The sequence below is a fragment of the Carassius auratus genome, linkage group LG48F, assembly GCF_003368295.1.
Source record: "Carassius auratus strain Wakin linkage group LG48F, ASM336829v1, whole genome shotgun sequence".
Lineage (NCBI taxonomy): Eukaryota > Metazoa > Chordata > Actinopteri > Cypriniformes > Cyprinidae > Carassius > Carassius auratus.
In genome coordinates, this window is record NC_039300.1 from 3,150,394 (window position 1) to 3,166,761 (window position 16,368).

Here is a 16,368-nt window from a genome sequence, read left to right on the forward strand (position 1 = left end):
CACAATACTGTTTTCGTTATGTGTCTACTTCATTTGATTGAACATATTAACAGACATGAATTAATAAAGAAAAACTATCCATGGCATTATTTAAAAAACAAATGCCTGGGAATTTAGTATTTAGCTGTTTTTTTAATTGGCTCACATGTTGATTTTATATTTAAACTCTTCTTAAGTCAATTGTTGGTGTTTTGAATAAATTGTTGAAAACAAAAATATAACTTATTTTCAAAATGTTATTTATGTGTTTATTTGATATCTTTAAATCTATATTGCATATATTTAATACAGGTAGATTCAAATTATAATAAACTTGGACATTTTAGCTGTGAAATAATAGAATAATAATAGAACTAAAGTAATTGTCATGACACTTGGGTGTAATTTTAGTAATGTTGTAATATGCAGTATTGACACCATCAAATTATGGTAATTATGGGAAATTTGCAGTTGAGCGTTCTACAGTGTAATCTCATTAACAAAACAATGTCAAACATGACAATAGATCCACAATACAGTTCACTAGCTAGGACCACGCCACAAACCAGCTATGCAACTGGGGAAGAGTAGAAAGAGGATGAAGGGGTCGAGGGAATGGGATGATGGTCAGGTTGATCAGGGAATCTTGAATTGATGGCTCAGGGAGACTCAGGGTGGGGGTACCGTCTCTAGCGTATATTTAGGCCAGACAATGAGGACCCCCTGATACAACCTGATAGAAATATAATGTGGGATAAGGTTGGTTGAATGGATGAGAAAGGGAGGGAAGGGTGGGTTCTCGAGAACGAGACTAGCAGAGTGGTGTGAGGTGGCCTGGTATATATGGAGGTTTGGAAGTCAGGTGATTGTTTGAGGCGTGGCCCTGCTCCCGAACTTTAGTTAACCTCACTTAACCCCATTTCACTAGCTAGGACCACGCCACAAACCAGCTATGCAACTGGGGAAGAGTAGAAAGAGGATGAAGGGGTCGAGGGAATGGGATGATGGTCAGGTTGATCAGGGAATCTTGAATTGATGGCTCAGGGAGACTCAGGGTGGGGGTACCGTCTCTAGCGTATATTTAGGCCAGACAATGAGGACCCCCAAAGTTGGGAAGAGTTGAGATATGTGAGCCCAGTAAGCCTTTTCGTACGGAGAGGATGCAAAGGCTGATTAGTTCAGGCATTAGATGGTTAACGTGGGTTTCTGTTTTTCAAAAGCCTTTAAATATGAATGTGTTGGAAAGAGAGAAGCTGGGCAATCGCAGCCAGTGGTTATTCGAAGGAATAGTTGATCCATCAAGTAGGTTTAAATGCATGTGGGGATCTGAGGAAGGAATGAGAGTGAGATGTTAAGTTGAAGATATACAGTGGGTCAGTTGATGGGAAGGAAGCTTTGAGACAGTTCCGGCCGGAGAGGTATCGTGAAGATCATGCTTGGAGCAAGGCGATTAAGAATCGCTTCTTGGGAAGCCTATTTGGTGTTTGGTCAGTGGTATGACCGGCGAGAGATGCATGATTTATTCTGGAGCCAAGTCTAACTTCTGGAATGGGAAACGAGACGAGAGTCGGTTTACGAGATTAAGGAGTCGTGGTATATGAGTTGCTCGGAGGAGTTGTTGTTGAGTAGATTAAGTTGGCCTATGCATGAATTGCATAACTGCCAAACATAATCATCCCTTGTTTATGTTTCCAATTTCTACTGCATCGTCTGAGCAGATGAGTAGAATCGGACTATTCAAACCCCCAAGGATGTTATATTATGACTATGGGACACATTTAATAATGCTGTGGAGACTGCTCTTGACTGTGAATTGTAGGAACTGAACCACCATATTAACTGCTGAAGTCTACATAGGGTATTGCATCCGTATACAGCTCTTCTAGCTAGTGGCCTGTCGACTATGTCAGGTTCTTGATAGGAGTGCGGAGGTGCTTTGCAAGTCAGCCTGCTGGTATCGTAGGGTTATGAGAGCAGGAGTTTCTCACGTGGCTCCATCACGGAATGCACAGATGTGGAGGCGCCTGTAGAAGAGAGGCGGCCCTGACAGTGACTGAAGAAAGGATGATGGGATGAAAGGATGTCTTGAGTGGGGGAGGGGTTGAGGATGAGAGGGTATGGGAGGGGGAGGGGGTAGGGAAGGTAGGGAAAGAGGAAGGGGGAAGAAGGGATGTTGGGATGAGAGGATAGGAGGGGGAGGAGGTAGGGAAGGTAGGGAGAGAGGAAGGGTGGTAGAAGGGATGTTGGCATGAGAGGATAGGAGGGGGGGGTAGGGAAGATAGGGAGAGAGGAAGGGTGGAAGAAGGGACGTTGGGATGAAAGGATGTTTGTGAGTGGGGTGTGTTGCAAGATGCAGGGAGGTGTTGAAATGGAAAGAGGCTTGGAAATGTAATTGGAGGTTGAAGAAGACCGGCTGGTCTGTGTGAGCAACAGTAAAGAACATGCAATGCTCAATAGGTCGCTTAAATCACAGGAAGCCCCACCTTCTGAATGAAAGAGCCAAACACTGCACGTCACTGCACGAGTTGCTATTAGAAGCTTTCTGGTTGCTATAGAAACAGTCAGCAGTGTTACACATGCACTTAGGACTGTGTGCTCTCACTGACTAATCTTAGCCTGAATAAGGTAACAATGCTGTTGTTGGAGCATGTTCGTCCACTTGAGGCGCTGCTGAGGTGGTGCAGATGGCTGCGGGCCCTTCCGCTGAGGTCTAGGTGGAGCGGTTGTTAACTGTGTGATCGTTCACCTGAGGCTCTGCTGTGGTGGTGTTGCTGCTGTAGCGGAATGATCATTTTATGTGAGGCGCTGCTGTTGAAGCTGTATGATTGTTTCACCTAAGGCACTGCTGGCGGTGCTGTTGTAGCTGAACGATAGTTTCGCCTGAGGCGCTGCTGGAGCTGTAGGATCGTTTCACCCAAGGTACTGCTGGCAGAGCTGTCGTTGCTGTATGATAATTTCACCTGAGGCACTGCTGGCGGTGCTGTTATAGCTGAATGATCATTTCACCTGAGGTGCTGCTGGTGGAGCTGTTGTAGCTGTATGATCATTCCACCTGAGGCGCTGGTGGTGGTGCTGTTGTCGCTGTATGATCATTCCACCTGAGGCACTGATAGCGGTGCTGTTGTAGCTGTATGATCATTTCACCTGAGGCGCTGCTGGTGGTGCTGTTGTAGCTGTATGATCGTTCCACCTGAGGCACTGATGGCGGTGCTGTTGTAGCTGTATGATCATTTCACCTGAGGTGCTGCTGGTGGTTCTGTTGTAGCTGTATAATCGTTCCACCTGAGGCGCTGATGGCGGTGCTGTTGTAGCTGTATGATCATTTCACCTGAGGCGCTGCTGGTGGTGCTGTTGTAGCTGTATGATCGTTCCACCTGAGGCGCTGATGGCGGTGCTGTTGTAGCTGTATGATCGTTCCACCTGAGGCGCTGATAGCGGTGCTGTTATAGCTGAATGATCGTTTCGCCTGAGGCGCTGGTGGCGGTGCTGTTGTAGCTGTATGATCGTTCCACCTGAGGCGCTGATAGCGGTGCTGTTATAGCTGAGTGATCGTTTCACCTGAGGCACTGGTGGCGGTGCTGTTGTAGCTGTATGATCATTCCACCTGAGGCGCTGATGGCGGTGCTGTTGCAGCTGTATGATCATTTCACCTGAGGCGCTGATGGCGGTGCTGTTGCAGCTGTATGATCATTTCACCTGAGGCGCTGATGGCGGTGCTGTTGTAGCTATATGATCGTTCCACCTGAGGCGCTGATGGTGGTGCTGCTGGAGCTGTAGGATTGTTTCACCTGAGGCGCTGATGGTGGTGCTGATGTAGCTGTATGATCATTTCGCCTGAGGCACTGGTGGCGGTACTGTTGTAACTGTATGATCGTTTCGCCTGAGGCGCTGATGGCGGTGCAGTTGTAGCTAATTGATCATTCCACCTGAGGCACTGATGGCGGTGCTGTTGTAGCTGTATGATTGTTTCACCTGAGGCACTGGTGGCGGTGCTGTTGTAGCTGTATGATCATTCCACCTGAGGCGCTGATGGAGGTGCTGTTGTAGCTGTATGATCATTTCGCCTGAGGCGCTGGTGGTGGTGCTGTTGTAGCTGTATGATCGTTCCACCTGAGGCGCTGATAGCGGTGCTGTTATAGCTGAGTGATCGTTTCACCTGAGGCACTGGTGGCGGTGCTGTTGTAGCTGTATGATCATTCCACCTGAGGCGCTGATGGTGGTGCTGCTGGAACTGTATGATCGTTCCACCTGAGGCGCTGATGGCGGTGCTGTTGTAGCTGTATGATCGTTCCACCTGAGGCGCTGATGGTGGTGCTGCTGGAGCTGTAGGATCGTTTCACCTGAGGCGCTGGTGGCGGTGCTGTTGTAGCTGTATGATCTTTCCACCTGAGGCGCTGATGGAGGTGCTGATGTAGCTGTATGATCGTTTCGCCTGAGGCGCTGATGGCGGTGCTGTTGTAGCTAAATGATCACTTCACCTGAGGCGCTTCCCGCTGGGCACTGTAGAGGTGGTGCTGTTGTTAGTTGTGAGGTCATCCACCTGAGGTACCGCTGTGGTGGTGGCGGTGGTGATAGCTGCAGATTTAACAATGCTAATTGGTCAGAAGTAACAACATTATGACACGGTGCTTGTCAGATTAGTTAGATAATTAGAAACACAGGGCCATATTCCTGTAACCAGCTGAAGTTAGGGTGGAAAAAAAGGATGTTGGGATGAAAGGATGTTTGTGAGTGGGGCTTGTTGCAAGATGCGGGGAGGCTGGGAGGTTGGGAGGTAGAGAATGAAAAGAAGATTTAAATGGAAATTTGGAGGTTGAAGGGAGACCGGCTGGTCTGCATGAGTGAAGACTGAAGAATACAGAAGACATGTCACTCCTTTAGTTTTGGGTGGCGTGAGGGACAGTGAATGGGCATCTGGAATTTAGAAGTAGCTGTAGAAAATTATTAGAAAACATGGAGCCGTATTTCTGATAGTTTCTATTTACTTATTAAGCCATACCAGCATATGAGGCTATATGTCATGGCAAAATCAGTTAATACATAAAATCAGTCCGTGCACAAGTCTTTAATAGCCTACATACGAGTCAAGGGGGGAACAATTTAGACTGTTCAATTTGACCAGCATGTCTTTGGGCTGTGAGCCGTATTGCTTTAATCAGCTGAAAGGAAGGGTATAGGAATGGATGTTGGGATGAAAGGATGTTTGTGAGAGGAGTTATGAACGAAATGTGAGCATAGAGAAGAGAGATCGATTGAATGAGAGTAGGTGGAATTACGTCTTGCCTGCCGCTAGGGGGCGCTGTGGTTTGATGCTGTGGAGGAGAATTCAAGTGACGTCACGTGACGGAGAGTAGAGTTGCCGGAAGTGCTGGGGGGCTCAAAGTTTGTTATGACAGAAGTTTAATTGAACTCAATATAGTTGAAATGACTGTTTGTTATCTGCACGATTGAACTGGATACCTTGGATTTAAGAGCATGTTGAAGGCGACCCGTGGTTCAGTTGTCCTCGGCTCTGGATTATAGAAGACGTGCAATGAGAGCACTGAGGAAGTGTGAGAGAGCGTCTGCGACGGGAGCGGGAATTCAGTTTCGGCGTTCACCACGCTAATGAAGATGGCGAATTCGGCCCGCGGATCTCACTGACGGAGAGCAAGGAGGTTGGGCTCAGGATCCGCCTGAGATGAGTGTGTGAGTGGGCGCTCGAGGCCCAGAATGTGGATGATCGAACGCGAATGCTCTGAAAGAGACTGTGATCAGAACGATGAGAGGTGATCATCGAGTGTCGTCAGTGACGATGAATCAAACAGCGCGCCGTTCAGACCAGATCTGTCCTTCTCGAGAACGAGACTAGTGATGGCCGATTCGTGAACGAATCGTTCAATTTAACCGGTTCTTCTTAGTGAACCGGTTGAACCAGTTCACCAAATCGAACTGAATCGTTTGAAACGGTTCACGTCTCCAATAAGCATAAATCCACAAATTACTTAAGCTGTTAACTTTTTTAACGTGACTGACACTCCCTCTGAGTCAGAATAAACCAATATCCCGGGGTAATCCATTTACTCAAACAGTACACTGAATGAAATGCTGTGAAGACCGAACTGAAGATGAACACCGAGCCGAGCCAGATAATGAACAAACACGCCCACTGCTGGAGCAGTTCTCGTTCTCGAGTCAAGAACCGGTTGCTTCGGTGTTCGGATCACCAGTACACTGAACCGAGAATCGTTTCTGTCGGACGCGTCCGATTTGAGAACGAAAGAACCGATGAACCGTTTTTTTCAACCGGTTTATTGAATCGAACCGTCCGAAAGAACCGGTTCGCGGAAAAGAATCGAACTTCCCATCACTAAACGAGACTAGCAGAGTTGTGTGAGGTGGCCCGGTATATATGGAGGTTTGGAAGTCAGGTGATTGTTTGAGGCGTGGCCCTGCTCCTGAACTTTAGTTAACCTCACTTAACCCCATTTTGTCAAGTTATTTTGAATGTCCAGACATCAATACTACCTTTAACTCGAAAAAGAGCTCATTCAACCATGGACACAAAAGGTCTTTTTCTTTGCATCTTCAATACACTTTTTACAATCATGGTTGGTTTGCAGTGTCTTGATTTCCATTCACTTTCATAACTGATTAAATCAGATTTTCAACAGATGATAGTTTGATCGAAGTTAGATGGTGAACTTGAAACACTCAACAACTTGCAACTCAAAAAAATTACATGTTTGAGCATAAATTGGCTTTTTAAAACACAGATACATACCCTATAAAAATAATAATAATAATAATAATATATATATATATATATATATATATATATATATATATATATATATATATATATACACACACACACACACACACACACATATGTAATGAACAGATGAGTCTATGGGACGGATTATCTTTTGTATGCCAGAAACTATCTATCTATCTATCTATCTATCTATATATCTATATATATATATATCTATATATATATATATATATATATATATATATATATATATATATATATATATATATATATATATATATATATATATATATATATATACAACACATTCAAAGAGTTTTTTATTTTATTTTCATGACTATGAAAATTGTAGAGTCACACTGAAGGCATCAAGGGCTATTTGACCAAGAAGGAGAGTGATGGGGTGCTGCGCCAGATGACCTGGCCTCCACAGTCACCGGACCTGAACCCAATCCAGATGGTTTAGGGGTGAGCTGGACTGCAGACAGAAGGCAAAAGGGCCAACAAGTGCTAAGCATCTCTCGGGGAACTCCTTCAAGACTGTTGGAAGACCATTTCAGGTGACTACCTCTTGAAGCTCATCAAGAGAATGCCAAGAGTGTGCAAAGCAGTAATCAAAGCAAAAGGTGGCTACTTTGAAGAACCAAGAATATGACATATTTTCAGTTGTTTCACATATTGTTGTTATGTAAAGAAAACTTTTTGAATGAGAAGGTGTGTCCAAACTTTTGGTCTGTATATATATATATATATATATATATATATATATATATATATATATATATATATATATATATATATATATATATATATATATGCCGCTCGGTTAAGACCAGGAATCCACTGTCCTGCAAAGTTTAGCTCTAACCCCAACCAAACACATACAGTATAAGCTTGCTAATCAATGCCTTCGAGATCTTCAGAAACGCACAGGCAGTTTGATCAGGGCTAGGTCGAAACTCTGCAGCGCGCTGGATCCGAGGAAGTAACGGCTCTGAGAATGCTGATCAGTCATTTAACCCAATACCCACATCTGACTGTTTCTTGCCTTTTTGTCAGGACGCGCGTCGGGAACGCTTTGGAAACTGAACGCCAAGCTGCGTTCAGACATGCGCAGAGAGGAATGACACTGCAGAACGGGCGTGGTTTGAATCGAATCTAAAAATAACGTACAATAACAACAGCCAAACCGTTCCAATATCAGCAACAGACGTAAATTACAATAAACGCGTACGGTAAACACTGCGCGAGTGACTGCGGCGGACCGAGCATGTCTGTTCACGGTACAAGTGCATCTCTTTAAAATACACATTAAACGCTTTACGTCATACTGGCTCAACATAATACATCGTCGATGTGTTTTTGGTTAATTTCGTTATGTTTTCGTCGCTTTTTAAATCAGAAGTAGCTTTATCCTCGCTGTGCGGGTGTTTATCACACCGTTCATCATTTACTGCGAAGTGAACGATCAAGAGAAAACGAAAGTAACGAATGCCAGCCGTTTTAACGTCAGGAACGCTTTGCATTGTCTGCCTTCAACACCACATCCCACTTACAATTGACATTCACATGGCACTAAAAGAGACTTAGACTATTATGCACACGTGTAAAATCAGGTCTGGCGTTCAGTGATGGTAACCTGGTAAAACTAGCCTATAGTATTAGATGTTGATGTATACTATATGATACAAATGTATGCCATGGTAATTAAAACCACGGTAGCTACATGGTAATTAGTACTATTGCATGGTGTTACCATGTTACTCCAATGTACCCTACTTCCAAAATAACATAGTACTAAACTTGCTAAATACAGAAAATAATAAGATTCTACCATGGTACATGTCCAGAAACCATCCTATTTAATTCTTTCTTTTCTTTCTTTCTTTATTTATTTTTTTGAGATAATGTTGCTTCAACGCCATTCAGATACTTCAAACAAGATTGTACCAAAGGTTAAGATGTCACTTTCAATTCACAATTTGTACAATTCACTCTACACTAGGAATTGAAAGTTCAAAATAGCTGAATTTATTTGAAATATTTTGTAGCATTGTATATAATGTCACTTTTGCTCAATTTAGCATCCAGACAGATAGACAGACAGACATACAGATAGATAGATAGATAGATAGATAGATAGACAGACAGAGATATACCTCTGCTTCAGATGTCTGTTTGTGTGTAATTATCACAACTAAAACTGTAACTTCAGCTTTGGCACAGCAGAATAATCCGCACATACCCATGGTTTCTGCCTCCAGTGAACAGGGAGAGCAGTGTTGTGTGTGGTTTGAAGGCGGAGGCTGAAGAGGACAGTATAGAGAGCATGGACAATGAGAGCACACCACTGAGGAGATCCAGAGGCCCCAGTCCCCTCAGTGACAGTATGGTAGAGTATCACACAGTACACTTTCACACTTAGTGGAGAGGAGAACAACAGGGCTGTAAATGTAATGTAAATGGTAAGTAAACCGTCTGTGGCAGTCGGTTTAACTCATATTAAATGTATACATTTACACAAGCACTATTTATAAGTAAATAGTGCTTTAAAATGCTCCCACAAATTGGTTGATTTCTTTATACAATTCATTTTACTCCCTAATAAGAGGTGATAATATATGTGGATTCAGTTCTGTTGGTAATTAGACAGTGAATGCAGGCATGCAATGATCAATGCTGTGTATTTTCTACTAGATGTCTGAGGCGAATGATGAAGCTCTTATTAATGAAGTCACACATGAAATACCACATGATTCACACGAGGTGATGGCTCTTCACAAACATACTTCATTCCTATAACACATACTGGCTTCAATAATTTGCCATAATTCTTTTTGACAACTTCTCTTTCTAAAGCCTTGTTGTTGTTGTTGTTGTTGCATGAAGGCAGAGAGCGTCTTTTCAACTGAGCTCTATGGAGCGGATTTGCAAAGAACTCTGGGAGAGATTCTTGCATACTGTCAGGTACTGATGAGGCAGTGGATGCTTTGCTAAGCCCCACCTTTAAAACATCACTAACCAATCCTATCTTAGGAACCTTTGTGTGTTGTAGACATATTAAAGTCATAGTCCATCCAAAAATGTCATCAATATATATTTTGTGTGTGTTTATCAGTAGAATGATGGCAGAACTGAAGGATGTTGGTAACCAAACAGTTAAGGGAAGCCAATGACTTCCATCATAATTTTAAATAGTATGTAAGTCAGTGGCTAACATCAGCTGTTATATATAATAAATGAGGTCAGAATTTTCCTTTTTGGGTGAACTGTCCCTTTAAGAAGAGTTTTTTTTTTTTTTTTTTAACAGCACATTAAATACTTTTGCAGTATCACAATTAATTCCAACACACGTCAACTATATCCTAACAGTTTTTACAACTTTAAATGAGCAGATTCATTTAGTTTTAGGAGCAGATTTTTACTGAAATTGCTTGTATCAGCTCCTGTGTGATGTTATTCAGTAAGGAGTAAAAGCAATGGAGGAGGGTGGAGCTTAGTAAATGGGTCACTTCTGCAGATTTTTTTAACAGGTTTCATATTGATATAGAACTATATATAAAGTGTATGTGTGTGTGTAGGCATACTGTATCTATATAGACAGATAGATAGTTAAGATTTTTTTGTGTTAAACAGAATAATTTTTTTGCATTAACACCCGATTAAAGAGGTGTCTTTGTTCAGGTTACATATGGAGCCATTCTGAAACTCGATGAGAAGTTTGAGATGCTCCAGGCAAAAGTAGCAAGCATCCAGAGCAGTCATCAAAATCCAGCTGCCTACTCTCAGGTAAAATTAACACACTATATTCACACACTGCTCATATATTACAATATGAAGGATATATTAAAGTTATGATTAACACTTATATTTAATGGAAACTCTTTGTTTGTATATATGTTTAACTATATATGTAGTAGTGACTATGTTTCCATAATCAAGTGAATCAAATGATTTGGTCCCACTTTATATTAGGTGGCCTTAACTACTATGTACTTACATAAAAAAATAAGTACAATGTACTTATTGTGTTCATATTGTATTGTAAAACACTTTTGCTGCTATTGAGGTGGGATAGGGGTAAGGTTAGGGAGGGGGTTGGAGGTATGGGTAAGTTTAAGGGTGGGTTAAAGTGTAAAGTATGGGTCAACATTGTAATTATAAATGTAATTACAGAAATTAAATACAGATCTAATTACATGTCGTTTTTTTTTATATAAGTACAATGTAAAAACATGTATGTACACAATAAGTACATTTTACTAAATTTTTAATTAAAATGTAAGTACATAGTAGTTAAGGCCACTTAATATAAAGTGGGTCCAATGATTTAGTTAATCCAAATTGGTTATTTTACTTAATGGATGCAAACCAACAGATGATTATTCATTGCATTATTATTATTATAAATTATTATAATATAGATAGTTTGACTGTTGTTAATATATAACAATATTGGTTGATATATATATATATATATATATATATATATATATATATATATATATATATATATATATATATATATATATATATATATATATATATATAATTATTATTATTTTTTTATTTTTTTTACCCAAAAATGAAACTTTGATGTTTATCTGCTAACCACCAGGGCATCCAAGAACCAGGTGACTTTGTTTCTTCAATAGAACAGAAAAAAAAGATTTTTAACACACACCATCTGTCAGTCTGTCAGTCTTATAATGGAAGTTAATGGGAATCATGGCTTTGATTGTCAAAATAACATACACAAAACCAAATTAAACGCTACAGCTCGTGACGATACATTAATGTGTAAAGACACAAAAATATCAGTCTGTGCAAGAAACTGAACAGTATTTGTAAAAAAAAAATGTTTACCTCTGATTCACACACTGTCCAAAGCATGATGCATCATCGACTTCTTCTTGCTTTATGGCGGATCACAGACTTTAAGTGCATTACCGCCACCTATCTCTCAAATGGTCCACTTGAGATCTGCCGTGAAGCAAGATGACGGCGCATCAGGCGCAGACTGAATACGCCACGAATACGCTCAGGACGGTTCAGACATTGCGGTGAATCAGAGGTAAAAAAACAAACAAACAAAAACAAAATAAATATTGTAAAGTTCCTTGTACAGACCAATCGTTTTGTGTCTTTACACATCAATGTATCATGAGCCTTAGAGTTTAATTTGGTTTTGTGTATGTTTTTTTTAATTAATATTTTTTTTTTTTTCACTTACTGATAGAATATAACAGTTTGACTTAAACTTGGTTCGTGTTCTACTGAAGAAACAGTAGGAGGATAAACATCACATTCATTTTTGGGTGAACTATCCTTTTAAGAAGGTTATGAAAATGAGAAATATTGCCTTTGGAAAAATTACTGAAATAAATGTTACTTAAGTTTCTTTTTTTATGGTTTAAGTTGACGTGTTTACAGATAAAGAAACACTCATTAACTTTTTTCTTCACTTTCTCCCTCTCATTTAGAGGACGTATTTGTCATCCAGCTACAGAGACAGCTGTCAGGCCAAGTCTGAAGCCTCACTTGGTTCTGAAGCGTCTATGCCCCACCTCATTCATATTTCCTCTACATCTCCCCTTCCGTCTGAGGAGAGCAGGAAACCTCCTACACTCTCCCCCGGCCCAGAGGTGCCCAGCCCTCCTCGACTTGTTATCCAGAGCCAGTCCCACACCTTGGTCAAGGCCACTGCCCCAACCCACACAACACAAGCACCTTTCAGCAGGAATAAGATGAGTCTAATGCAGCATCTTCAGCGAGTGAAGAGACCAGCTGAAACAAGCTCAGAGACCAGTGACCCTGCTTTAACTGCAGATCTGACGAGTAATACGAGTAAGAGAGTCTTATTCCAGTAAAATATCTAAACAGCTTTAAAACCAGAGAAATGTAAATGGGAAGAACAATTTTACAACACCTTAAACTTGCTATCAGAGAATATAATTAACTGTAACAATAGTCCACACAAAAAAAGAAAGTTTAACTTACCCTACGCCATTTAAGATGTAGATGAGTTTGTCTGTTCATAGGAAAAGATTTGGATTAATGTAGCATTGCATCACTGTCTCAGCAATGGATGATCTGCAGTGAATGGGTGCCGTCAGAATGAGTCCAAACAGCTGATAAAAACAAGCACAATAATCCACAAGTAATTTCAAAATCTCACCTATCTCTCTAATGGCCTGAAGTTTAGCACATTTTCAGCTAATTTTCATTTTTGGGTCAATTGTTACTACACGCCTTAAACTAACTACATTAATAGCGAACGATTTCATGCCAGAACAATGATGCAGTGCAACAATATTTCAAATGGACATGGCCATTTGTGTCTGTTTCTGCTCCTGTAGGTTGTCTGGGCAGCTCTGACAGGAAGGTGTTCGTCTCAAACTGTATCCTACAGAGGGCTGGCAAAATGGCACGACCCAGTGCAGCGGTGCGGTACCTGTCCAGAAACATCTTCACAGTGGAGGAACTCTCTCAAAGCAGCACCACTGGAAACACAAAGAGACGCCTAAAGAGACTCGACCCAAACAAGATCAGTGCCATCAGAGGTGAGCTGGACAGATATTTGAGATCCTGGACCACAAAACCAGTTTTAAGTGTAATTCTTTTTAAAATTGAGATTTATATATCACCTGAAAGCTGAATAAATAAGCTTTCAATTGACATATGGTTGGTTAGGATATGGCAATATTTGAAAATCTGGAATCTGAGGGTGCAAAAAATCTAAATATTGATAAAATCGCCTTTACATTTGTCCAAATGAAGTTCTTAGCAATGCATATTACCATTCAAAAATGAAGTTTTGATATTTATAATAAATAAAATATCTTCATGGAACATAATTTTTACTCAACATCCTAATGATCTTTGGCATAAAAGAAAAATAATAAAAATAATTTTGACTCATACAATATTTTGATAAAAATATACCCCAGCGTCTTAAGACTTGGTCCAGGGTCTCATTTGAGAAATGGATCCTTCTCTGTGTGATGTGCCTTTTCCGTTGTTTTGTTAATTTAATTTTGCATTTTTGCAATGTGCCACTTAATCAACTGTTTTCTTTTTCAAAGTTGATTTTCATTAATAATAAAGAGATTTGAAGTAAGGATGTAAATTGCTTGCTCAGCTGTATATATCCGTATCTCACAGTTTACAAGCAGGATGAAAGGCACTCGTTTTAAAAATGTGTGGCTCTCCGCAGAATGGGCGGTAAAGAGATACTCCAAATTTGACCTTCACGAGAAAGGCAAAGACTGGAAAATGTGTCTGTCTGTGATCAACTCGACGGCCCGCTACTATCGGTTCATGGACAAGACACGGAGGGTGAGAGTAAAAGTAACACTTCCACTACAGATGTGGTTCCAGATGTGATATTTTTTCCCAAATTCATGGACCCGCTGTTTTTGCTTTTCTGCCTGTTTCAAGCAAGTGTGCTGTACAAAGTAACAAAGTACATGATATTTCAAGTTACAGCAGTGTGCTGTTATTCATCTAAGGGGGTGTTTACAGAACACAGCACTTATTCTTTTTTTTTTGCATTTTGGCCTTTCATTCACACAGCAACTGCATTTTGGGGACTTAAAAATTAGAATGTTTTTTTGAAAACACCTCTGTGTAAACGACAAAAAAGTGAATGTGAAAATGTTCCCAAATGAACTCAAATTATGTGGAATAATTTATCACGTACCATCAAAATGTGCGTGCAGTAGAAGGTTAAGAAAAAAAAAAGTTCTGTCCAGTTACTGCACATAAAACAATAAGCATTTTCAACTAAAAATGTTAAGTGTAATGTTATTTGTCAAATACCATGAATTCTACCAAATTTTTCTTAGGATGGTGTTTTTGTTTCCTTCACAGCTGAAGGTGAAGGAAAAAGTGAACCCTGAGAACAGAACGATAGATTCATTTGCAGCAGCTGCAGAGATTGATGTTGAACTGTCTGACAGCGACACGGAGCAGAAACAGCTGGAAACGCCGATGAGCCACATCACAGAAGATCACTACACAAACACAGACTGGGAACCCAACAGCGGTCAGTGCTGAATGAAATAGAAATGCAGCTCCTATTAGGGGTTGGACTTTGAGGTCAGGAGGTCACGAACTTGAATTGTGCTCGATTGACGACTTTTTAAAAACTAAAATGGCATGTTTGTCAATAGATATTTTACAATGATAGTCTTCAGGAAAATTACTAGCTAAATACAGAATGGATGTCATTTCATTTTAGGGTGCTTTCACACTAACACTTTTTGTGCGCACCCAGGTTCTAGTCTTATTTTGGTCTGCTTTTCCAGTGTATCTGGGCCCCCCTCATCGGGATGTGAAGGTTCCTGAGTTTGCCTTGTCTGCAGCACATCTGCGAACACGTCCTGAACTCATCGCTCGATACCTCATTAAGTTCATCTTCCCAGAGGATGTGCTGGTGCGCAGCAATGTGTACGGCGGGATGCGGCGTGGCATTCAGGCCCTGGACCACAACAAGATCTCTGCGCTCCGAGGTGAGATGTCTGATCAGCCGTACTCTACTCTGCTGCTTTGGATGGTGGAAAAGAGGTTGTTTTGAATAAGGTCTAGTTCTCTGTTCCTGCTCTTCTTCAGAGCACCTGCTGGAGCGCTTTCCCTGGATGAGGCTGGAGGAAGACGGAAGCGACTGGAAGGTTTGCGTGGGCGCTATAAACAGTACCATACGCAAGTTTCGATATGAGCGCAAGATGGGCATCAAGAGAGGGATACGCTAGTACGGAGTATCATTTGGAGAGGTGTTTGTACACAGTGACTGTTTGTGTCAAGAAATGCTGTCAGTAGCTGTTACTGTGTGTTCTTCTAGAATGAGATTAGTATTTCATTTAATTTGTGATTTTACTGGTTTGTTCTATATATATATACATGTTTGAGCAAAAATGGTTAATATATGTATTGTGAACAAAATAATTGTTAATATATTAAGTTTTCATAACTTTTCTCTCTAATGAAACTTAGCAGCTATAGAAAAGAGTGAAAAAAAATTGACAGCTGTTGTCAAAACAGGTATTTGCACTTCAGTTACGAACATAGTGTCAGTTTAGATGATTGAGTGAAGTGAATAAAACAGGTTTAGGTTAACAAGTCACGTTGCACAGAGTATGAGTGTCAGATCCTCCGGAGTATGAACTATCACTTCTTGTGTCACAAACCTGAAATGAAGCACAGTAGCAATGATTAATCGGTGTTTTTTGCCCCTTCAATTATTGATGGAGAAAACATTTGGCAGGTGAAATAAGTGCTAGCAGAAAACTAGTAGACACATGTAAAATAAAATCTAGTTTTAAAAATATGAACATTTTCATGACATTTATTAATGGTAATGGCACACAAATCGAATCTGGGACTAAACTGGGTTTAAAAAAATACAAATAAAACCTTCACTAATTCTCTCTTAAAGGTTTGTGCATCAATGCATAAACAATTATTTAAATTCAATTATAAAGAGCATTCACTGGATATACAGGTAAGTGCCTCACTACGTACAAAAACACTCAATTAAAGCCTTTTGGGGCCCAATGACTAAACACTTTGTGCACAAGACCAGAGAGCCACCTCAGTCCCAAACGTGAACTTGAGACTGTATTTACCTCGAA

At 40.7% G+C, this 16,368-nt stretch overlaps 1 protein-coding gene across 3 annotated transcripts in view; it reads left to right on the plus strand.

The window, feature by feature from the left end:
* LOC113068691 (NACHT, LRR and PYD domains-containing protein 12-like) overlaps window positions 1-16,068 on the plus strand; it is a 28,249-nt gene extending 12,181 nt beyond the window's left edge. The window contains exons 1-12 of one of the 3 annotated variants that reach the window (XM_026241522.1): window positions 7,650-8,019; window positions 8,641-8,691; window positions 9,001-9,128; window positions 9,434-9,502; window positions 9,626-9,703; window positions 10,421-10,525; window positions 12,220-12,583; window positions 13,096-13,299; window positions 13,953-14,074; window positions 14,609-14,783; window positions 15,046-15,249; window positions 15,350-16,068. In XM_026241522.1, coding sequence (XP_026097307.1) covers window positions 8,007-8,019; window positions 8,641-8,691; window positions 9,001-9,128; window positions 9,434-9,502; window positions 9,626-9,703; window positions 10,421-10,525; window positions 12,220-12,583; window positions 13,096-13,299; window positions 13,953-14,074; window positions 14,609-14,783; window positions 15,046-15,249; window positions 15,350-15,489 — 1,653 coding nt within the window. In that variant the 5' untranslated portion in view covers window positions 7,650-8,006 and the 3' untranslated portion in view covers window positions 15,490-16,068. Of the gene's footprint in view, window positions 1-7,649; window positions 8,020-8,640; window positions 8,692-9,000; window positions 9,129-9,433; window positions 9,503-9,625; window positions 9,704-10,420; window positions 10,526-12,219; window positions 12,584-13,095; window positions 13,300-13,952; window positions 14,075-14,608; window positions 14,784-15,045; window positions 15,250-15,349 lie in introns of those variants that run through there. The other 2 variants (XM_026241523.1, XM_026241524.1) reach the window with 2 other exon arrangements.
* The last annotated feature ends 300 nt before the right edge of the window (window positions 16,069-16,368 follow it).